At 38.1% G+C, this 10,442-nt stretch overlaps 1 protein-coding gene across 2 annotated transcripts in view; it reads right to left on the minus strand.

Moving 5' to 3' along the window:
* Nucleotides 1-10,442, minus strand: part of ptprt (protein tyrosine phosphatase receptor type T) — a 305,407-nt gene that overhangs the window by 63,719 nt on the left and 231,246 nt on the right. For both annotated transcript variants that reach the window (XM_087799988.1, XM_087799990.1), the window contains 3 exons: nt 10,369-10,442; nt 5,539-5,619; nt 4,431-4,466 (listed from right to left, as the gene is read on the minus strand). The exon at nt 10,369-10,442 is cut by the window's right edge and continues 81 nt beyond it. In XM_087799988.1, coding sequence (XP_087656114.1) covers nt 4,431-4,466; nt 5,539-5,619; nt 10,369-10,442 — 191 coding nt within the window. The remainder of the gene's footprint in view (nt 1-4,430; nt 4,467-5,538; nt 5,620-10,368) is intronic.

Consider the following 10,442-nt stretch of genomic DNA (forward strand, 5'->3'; position numbering starts at 1 on the left):
CTTGACCTTTTAAGTATATATTTTATTGAGTATTGTTTTCATTGCTTAAGTGCTTTGTGACCCTGGTCTGGAAAAGCGCCCTATAAATACAAATTACTTACTTACAATCGTTGATGTACGAAGGTGATGTACGACCTAATGGTTACGTCGAGTTTTGTCACCATTTACTGTATATTTATAAATTTACTGAAATTATTTGCACTCAACACTCACACACACGTTTCAGATCCTGCTGACATTTCAGTTTATTATAAAATGTTTGAGTCAAGAATCTTCAAACTGTAAACAACAAGTGGGTTTGTGTAACAACTTTGTCATGAATCCTGTACAGTATGTTTTTATTTGGTGCGATCGCTTCCTGTTTTGCTTTTTGTTACCTTTCAGCCGAGTCAGGCTGAATTTGATTTGTGACGCTTTCTTCCCGCTTCCCTCGCCAGTTGATGGCGTCTCCTGACAAGGTTTGGCTCGAATCGATCGCTTCCCGAGGCTTGAACTTTTGGAAATTCCTGTCTCTGGTTTTCTCTCCTTTTAGTCTGTCGGTCTGAGTTCTGTTCCAGTTGCGCCCCGTCTCCTGGGTTACCAATTTTGGATTTTATTTTTGCCCATGTTGGAGCCTGTTTGGATTTTAGTTATTAAAGACACTGACATTTGGAATTTCTCCTGTTTGTTTGACTTTTTTTCTGCACCTGGGTTCTCTGACACAACTTTCCACGAAAATAAAAGTGACATTTCTACAATTTCAACCGTGGTGCTTTCATGTGATTCGTTGTTTTGTTGGTATTATTCAGAGGTGAATCTTCTTTGCAAGACAGCGTGTATCAAAGTGACTTTTAAAGTTCTGAAAAAGTACCACCTGGATACTGTAGCTTACTTACTTACTCTCGCTTCACCACTACATCAAGATCACTGTAACATCATGAGAGGTTGTTTTGCACACGGTCACTAAATCTTATATGGCAGACTTGTATCGGCCCATATGGCAAAGAAACTGTTTCTAATGAAAACGAAAATTCAATAAAAATGAATCAAAATCTGATAAAAATCCATTAAATTCAGATTTTTTTGGTTCATATTTAGATTTTGTGCAAAGAGTTATTGTAACCCAGCTAACAACTGGTTTGGGGGGGGGGTACAAAGGCTTAGAGGACAGAGATCTCATGAGTCAGCAAAAAGAGCCTGTTGACCAGGAATGTGTTTACGCCGAAAGACAACAGTTATACAACGGTGGAGGAGAAAGAGTGAGCGACAACTCCCTTCATTGGTTCATGTTCGGGTTAAATATCTGGACTGGTGACGTAGAACGAGCTCGCGGTCGGGTGTCGAGAGATAATGTATCTTCGGTGAAGTAACGCCAGCCAGGGACGGACCATTGTGAAGATCTATAGAATGTCCAGAGTCTAAAATACAGTTGATGATTTTTGGGCGTTGGACAATAAACGGATGGTACCGTGACGCTGAGACTGATTCTTCAGTAAAGGATCAACTCATCCCGTGGATTCTGTGGGCGTCTCCATCTTTCAGGCGAACTTTCCACAACCTGTTGGCGAGCTAAACTGTTTTTTCTTGACACTAGTCTGTGTTCACAAAGACCAGATGGTTTTTCAATGAAATCCAGACATTGAATACCATTATCAGACCAGGGAAAATCTCTGAAGAAGAAACCATATAAATAGATAAAAGTCACGTATTTCCTTTGATTGTCTACTCCATCAGCCAATGAAATCATCCGGACAAACAGGCTGAAGCTGTAGCCCTGACAGTAACAGTGTTTAAAAGATTCTCACACATTTGTTCATCCCATCATTTGTCTCACTAGAAACATGTTTGAACACCTCAGACTTAACAATGTCGCCTTTATCCTCCAGTCTCTGTAATAACGTGTCGTCTTCTCAAACCATTTAAAATGAACCTATAGTGTTAATGATTTTTCTTTCTCACAAACAATTATAGCCATTTGAGTTCGATCATTCAAGGCAAGTTACTGCGAACAGGATGTTAACATGTTAACATAGGGAACCTATGATGACATCTCAGCACCTTCATCGAGCGTCTGGAATCTTTAAATGAAGTGTCAGGCGATGGTTGGTGGTGAAAAGACGAAAGGCTGATGGAATCAATTAAAAGTGAGGATGCATGTTTATTGAGGATTATCCAAGAATTCCAAGATAAATGGGAGGATTAAAGGATGTTAACAAAGGGTTAATGGGGTTAAAATAGACTTCAGAGATAGATGGAAGAAGACTGGAAGTTGATCGATACATATTGGAGATGTAGGGTTGTGGGAGCAGGTAAGTATTTCTGAGCTAGTTTAATTAAACTTGTAATCTGATTTTAAACTTGAAAGTAGTGGTTCCTGCTGCATTATGGGTAATCAATTTACTCAATGCTAGCTGAATTATAATAAGCTTGAAAGGGCTGGTTAGTAAAGAATGAGTGACCGCCTGGAATACATGTAGACAAAGGTGAAGTGATGGTTAACGAAAAACTCAAACTTCCATTTTGTTTTCTACTCACCCTCATGTTGACTAATGGTTGTGGATTATTTTCAGAGTAATCTGTTGTTTTTAGACGTATAGACAAACATTTTTGGAAAAGCTGAAGACGAAGACAACTGAGCTCCGGTCGCTACATTAAAATGAACAAAAGTGTATTGGTATCGACTACTGGAGTTTCGGTATCGAGAAGTTCTGGTCACTTCCTGCGTGATGATGTCACAAACCGTGAACGCAGACGTCATTTAAAAAAACATTTTTTTATGAGTGAATGAAACTTCAACTGAGTTATTAAATGACACTTTGTACCAACATTTCACATGTATATTATTAAAAAAGACACACGTGTCCTTCACCCCAACGGAATGTGTTCGGGCTACAAGTGTTAGCAACGCTGGTCGTCGGAACCGAGTCCCATTACACTTATTAAACTAAAAATACATTTTAACAGTTTTCGTTACATAGTAAGAACATATATTTATTTGTTAACCGCTTTTAGCCCCTTGAATGTTCATGTTGTTGGTTAAATAACTAAAATCACATGAAATCTTCATCCTCTGTGTCACTTTTAAACAACTAACTAACTCCGGAGGTAGAAGATGCTTCCTCTTCTACATAGAAATGATCAACACAGGCCTAGAGCGCCCTCTTGTGGTTTAGTGTGAAAATAACATGTGAAATGATATACCGCTAATAATGTGTTAATAATTTCACACATAAGTCGCTCCAGAGTATAAATCGCTCCCCCGGACAAACTATGAACAAAACTGCGACTTATAGTCCGGAAAAAAAAGTAAACAAGTGTAAAGACAAGTGTACGACTCAAGTGTAAGATCTATTCTCGCTTCATAAGGCTCTACGTTTGTGAGGTGGTCGACCTCGCCAGCGTCTCCTAAGGACGTCACTCCGGTGTTCCCTTTGTTTATAGAAGGATTCCAGGCAAGTGGTTGGAGATGAGAGAGTAGATGTGGAAGCAAATGTTTATCTTCTCTGATCAGCGCTCGTGTCAGCGACACAATGACGTGTCGGGAAAACGTTTCCCACCGAAGGGTTAATTCCCGGAACGTGGATGGGAGATAAGTGATGGCGGCCGAGAGGGATAATGTGTGCGAGGATGATGGGAGAGGAGGCGGAGAGAGGGATGATAGAATGGGTGACTGAGTAAATTGACAGCCGGGGCAGAGGTCAAGGGAGAGATTAGCATAGATGACGGATAGGTGGAGAGGTGTGCGGAATAATGGAGGGAAAATATTCAACAACTGCTTCTTGTGCTTTTCATAAATGCCATCTTCGACGACGATGGGATTATTAAAGTTTGCCTTTCGCCTCCGTAATAGTGAAGCAGATGGTTTGACAAAACCGTTTTTCCCGGAGATACACGACAGATCGTTACTTGAGCTTTATCTTATCGTGCACAACTCACACGGGCTGGTTCTGCATCAACAATTGGACTCGAGAACATGGAACCTACGAGGTGTTGAACGTGTCGGGAAATATCTGGTTTGTTTTGAAGATGCCAGCGAGACCAGGAGCAGGTGTCAATCATCCCAGGATCTATGACCAGAGTGCTGCTTCACACTTACAGGAAATAACTCGACAAGAAGTTATTTGGTTGTTTTCCATTGTGTTATTAGTGTTGTTGTGTTGTTTTGTGGTAAAATTAGTGTTTTCTCAACACATCTAATCAGTATCTTCTCTGAAGACGCGTCGTCAGTGATGTAGCTTCATCTACGTCACTAAGATGGAGGACGTTGAGGGTGGAAAGTGTCCATCAATCCACACTCAATTTTCCAGCCGTTTAAGTAACTTCTCAACGAATCGGGGAAACCCCCAGTCGGTGAAAATTGGTAGAAATTTTGACAAAAGAATCATGATGTGACGTGACTTCCTGACCAGGATGAGGAAGTCAAATACAGTTTAGAAAGAAAACAATCTTACCTATGGACGCGGTGGCAGGAACTGGCTCTTTTGACACTGAAAGTTTAGAAAAGTTAAAATGAACAAATTGGAAAATCGTTCAAAGAACTTTGTCTCTAATTGGACTTTAATATTAACAGTTTAAAAAACAGGCAGATTTTATTTGGCCCAGTGGTTTGGTTATGAACAGTATATTTGGCCAGAGGATGTAAAGTAATTTTTGTTTCATTTGTAAGAGTTATTTTGAAAAGATAAACAACTAACTGTTTATTTCCTGTTCTTTTGTGAAAAGATGCAGAATTTTGTGACAAACTTTCGATCAATCAATCAAAGAGCTTTTCCGAGGATCCATTTTTGTCCAGCTGGTCTTCTCGCTGAATTCTCTTTTTAATGCCATTTTCGTTGGTTGAAAAGTTGAAAACGAAATAAATTAAATATAATTTTAAATCTGAACTGGAATTAATTGCCATGCGATGCAAGAACTCTTCAAACCCTCCGTCAAAATGATTGGTCAGTGCTTTCATCACAGGGGGCGGGGCTTAAAAACCACATGTACCAGCAGGTACTTGACACCAGGAAATACATAAACATGTACCAGCAGGTACTTGACACCAGGAAATACATAAACATGTACCAGCAGGTACTTGACACCAAGAAATACATAAACATGTACCAGTCGGTACAAGAGTTGTCGGAATACACTGTTTGGAAATGTGGGAGATAAATGGAAAATAAATATTTTCTTATTTATTTACACATTTCTGTGTGTATTTCTTTTCCTTTATTCATATAAATGAGTGTATTTATATCCATTTAAACATATATCAATATCAATATCAATATATTTTACTTGTTATCCTGTCCATGTTCCAACACCAATCTTTCCTCTCACGATATCGTACGAAGATTTTTATTATTCAATCAAAAAAAAAGGTTGCTTCAAAAAAGTTACTCAAACTGTCGCGCGACACTTCCTTCCAAGTCCTGATTTAAAACATTTCATTTTCAATTTTTTCGACCAACTTTGCAAAACTTCCATTGAACATTTTTTTTTGCCAGAAACATTATTTTAAGAAAACGATCAACTTCACTAAAGACCATGAAGCTGGTGTTTGTTCTCCATCATCACCTGAATAGTAGGAGTTGAGCAGCGACTTGCTCTGCAGCGTCTTGCTTCCCTGGACGGAGAAGGAGCAGGAGGACGGAGAAGCTGGTGAAGAAGAGAGAGAACGTCAACCTCGTCACTGATTCACAGGATTCACAGAAGCAACATTTACAGAACGATCGATCTTCAACCATCACTCCATCCATGGACGACGTCTGGAGAAACTAAAGTCGTCTCGTCTGCAGTTAAACCTCCAGGAACTTCTTCATGTTCTCCTCAAACAAATCCATGGAATCTTGACGATACCCTCGTCTGGTGATCGAACATCTGCGAGCGTATCGAAGAACATTCAGGAGAAACGTTGATGCAGGAGAACTTGTGTCCTGCTGCTCAGTCAAGGTGTGTGACCTTTGACCTGAACCTCAGCTGGAGTTTGTTCCTCAGTCTGAAGCTCCTACATCTGGATCTTCTTCACTTCATGACTGTTTCAACTACTTGAGGATCATTAGCAGCTGTTTTGGTTTAATTGTTGATCAAACACTAGAATCTAACAAAACATTTGTGCAAATGAACTTTAAGAATTGATGCTGATTTGAAGTCAAAGAGAAGTAACAACAAATATTGACTTGATTTGATTTTTGTGAATTGATAAAAATAACGAATTAATATTTATATTTTTAAAGCATTCTTAGTTTACAGCATTTTTTCACACCTGCCTGAAACTTTTGCGCACACACACATATATATATATATATATACAGTATATATATATATATATATATATATATATATATATATATATATATACTGTATATATATATACAGTATATATACAGTACTGTATATTACAAGTTTTACATTATTAATGAATTAATGATTATAATGAAAACATTAATAATGTAAAACTTGTAATATATTATATATTAATTTATGCTTCTCTGTTTACTTTAAAACTGTTGGATGATCAACTGAAGTGAAACATTTGATTAAAAAATAGTTTGATAACAGTTGAGAAAATGTTGATCGTAGTAGAAAACTGTTTAAATACAATCGAAAATTGGTCGATTTCAGTTAAAAAATATTTTGTTTACAGTTGAAAATTGAGAATATTCAAGAAAAAAAAAAAAGATGAATTAAAAAAATGATCAAAAACGACTTCCAGTCAAACTAAAAAACAACACGTTCATAATCGAACAAACATTCTCAGTCTTTCTCTTGAACAAATACTCAGAGCTTCAACTTCATTCATATCCAGCAGAATCATTTGGAAGAAGAAAAATGGGACAAAGTGGTTGTAAGTGTTTTCTAATGAAAGGAAGTGGAGGCTGAGAGGACGAGTGCAGCAATTATGGAGAGAGATTAGAATACAACCGGCAACCTCTTTACAAAGCCAAGCTTTCACTGGTCAAGCAATCCCTAAAGGCCAGGCTGACATTTTCAAGAGGAAGATGTCCTTCCATACGGTTCCTGCGATAATTACAACACGCACACACACACACACACACACACACACACACACGCACACACACACACACACACACACACACACACACACACACACACACACACACACACACACACACACACACACACACACACACACACACACACACACACACACACACCCCCACACACACACACCCCCCCACACACACACACACACACACACACACACACACACACACACACACGCATGCACACACACATGCATGCACACACACACACACACACACACACACACGCACGCACGCACGCACGCACACACACACACACACACACACACACACACACACACACACACACACACACACACACACATACACACACACACACACACACACACACAGCAGTATGTGAGGAACGACACTCAACTGCTCTGACCTTCTGGAGATGTGAGTAAAAACTGGGCAACATTTCTCTGCCATTATCACAAAGAGGAAAGTTTGAAGTAAAGACGCAGTAACTTCGACGGCGCCGCTCAAGCTTCGCTGCACTTCTGCTGATCCTGGTGGAAAACGACACATATGGACGACTCGGAATCTACTTTTTAAATCCCGGGATCTGACAAAATGATTAATGAGGAAAGAACGAGCTGCTCGATGGGAGAATTTCCAAGACAAGGACGGAGAAAACTTAATGTAACGTTAATGTTACGTCACTGTGTGACGAATGAATATATAGTCGCTCAAGTTCTGGGTTTAATTATATTTGAAAATTAACAACATTAGAGTGAAGTACTGGACAATACTACACATATATACTTGTTACTACAGTATCACAACACCAGTGTCAACTACTGGACAATACTACACATATATACTTGTTACTACACTATCACAACACCAGAGTCAAGTACTGGACAATACTATACATATATACTTGTTACTACACTATCACAACACAAGAGTCAAGTACTGGACAATACTACACATATATACTTGTTACTACACTATCACAACACCAGAGTCAAGTACTGGACAATACTACACATATATACTTGTTACTACACTATCACAACACCAGAGTCAAGTACTGGACAATACTACACATATATACTTGTTACTACACTATCACAACACCAGAGTCAAGTACTGGACAATACTACACATATATACTTGTTACTACACTATCACAACACCAGAGTCAAGTACTGGACAATACTACACATATATACTTGTTACTACACTATCACAACACCAGAGTCAATTACTGAACAATACTACACATATATACTTGTTACTACACTATCACAACACCAGAGTCAAGTACTGGACAATACTATAAATATATACTTGTTACTACACTATCACAACACCAGAGTCAAGTACTGGACAATACTACACATATATACTTGTTACTACACTATCACAACACCAGAGTCAAGTACTGGACAATACTACACATATATACTTGTTACTACACTATCACAACACCAGAGTCAAGTACTGGACAATACTACACATATATACTTGTTACTACACTATCACAACACCAGAGTCAAGTACTGGACAATACTACACATATATACTTGTTACTACACTATCACAACACCAGAGTCAAGTACTGGACAATACTACACATATATACTTGTTACTACACTATCACAACACCAGAGTCAAGTACTGGACAATACTATAAATATATACTTGTTACTACACTATCACAACACCAGAGTCAAGTACTGGACAATACTACACATATATCCTTGTTACTTCACTATCACAACACCAGATTCAAGTACTGGACAATACTACACATATATACTTGTTACTACACTATCACAACACCAGAGTCAAGTACTGGACAATACTACACATATATACTTGTTACTACACTATCACAACACCAGAGTCAAGTACTGGACAATACTATAAATATATACTTGTTACTACACCATCACAACACCAGAGTCAAGTACTGGACAATACTACACATATATACTTGTTACTACACTATCACAACACCAGAGTCAAGTACTGGACAATACTACACATATATACTTGTTACTACACTATCACAACACCAGAGTCAAGTACTGGACAATACTACACATATATACTTGTTACTACACTATCACAACACCAGAGTCAAGTACTGGACAATACTACACATATATACTTGTTACTACACTATCACAACACCAGAGTCAAGTACTGGACAATACTATAAATATATACTTGTTACTACACTATCACAACACCAGAGTCAAGTACTGGACAATACTACACATATATACTTGTTACTACACTATCACAACACCAGAGTCAAGTACTGGACAATACTACACATATATACTTGTTACTACACTATCACAACACCAGAGTCAAGTACTGGACAATACTACCGTATAAACTTGTTACTATACTATCACAACACCAGAGGCAAGTACTGGACAATACTACACATATATCCTTGTTACTTCACTATCACAACACCAGATTCAAGTACTGGACAATACTACACATATATACTTGTTACTACACTATCACAACACCAGAGTCAAGTACTGGACAATACTATAAATATATACTTGTAACTACACTATCACAACACCAGAGTCAAGTACTGGACAATACTACACATATATACTTGTTACTACACTATCACAACACCAGAGTCAAGTACTGGACAATACTACACATATATACTTGTTACTACACTATCACAACACCAGAGTCAAGTACTGGACAATACTACACATATATACTTGTTACTACACTATCACAACACCAGAGTCAACTACTGGACAATACTACCGTATAAACTTGTTACTATACTATCACAACACCAGATTCAAGTACTGGACAATACTACACATATATACTTGTTACTACACTATCACAACACCAGAGTCAAGTACTGGACAATACTACACATATATACTTGTTACTACACTATCACAACACCAGAGTCAAGTACTCCACAATACTACACATATATACTTGTTACTACACTATCACAACACCAGAGTCAAGTACTCCACAATACTACACATATATACTTGTTACTACACTATCACAACACCAGAGTCAAGTACTGGACAATACTACACATATATACTTGTTACTACACTATCACAACACCAGAGTCAAGTACTGGACAATACTACACATATATCCTTGTTACTACACTATCACAACACCAGAGTCAAGTACTGGACAATACTACACATATATACTTGTTACTACACTATCACAACACCAGAGTCAACTACTGGACAATATTACACATATATATACATGTTACTACAGTATCTCTATATATGAAATCGTTGACGATGTATCGTGATACACATCAACAGATTCTTGACAATACATAGTAAAGAATATTCGCTGAAACACATTTTTAACTCACCGAAGCCGTTGAGGTCCTGGTTGGACGTGGAGAACGGGTCGTCCTTATGCAAGGTGCTGACGTTGGTGGTGCTC

This window comes from Callionymus lyra, chromosome 10 (assembly GCF_982586985.1).
Source record: "Callionymus lyra chromosome 10, fCalLyr1.hap1.1, whole genome shotgun sequence".
Taxonomy (NCBI): Eukaryota; Metazoa; Chordata; class Actinopteri; order Syngnathiformes; family Callionymidae; genus Callionymus; species Callionymus lyra.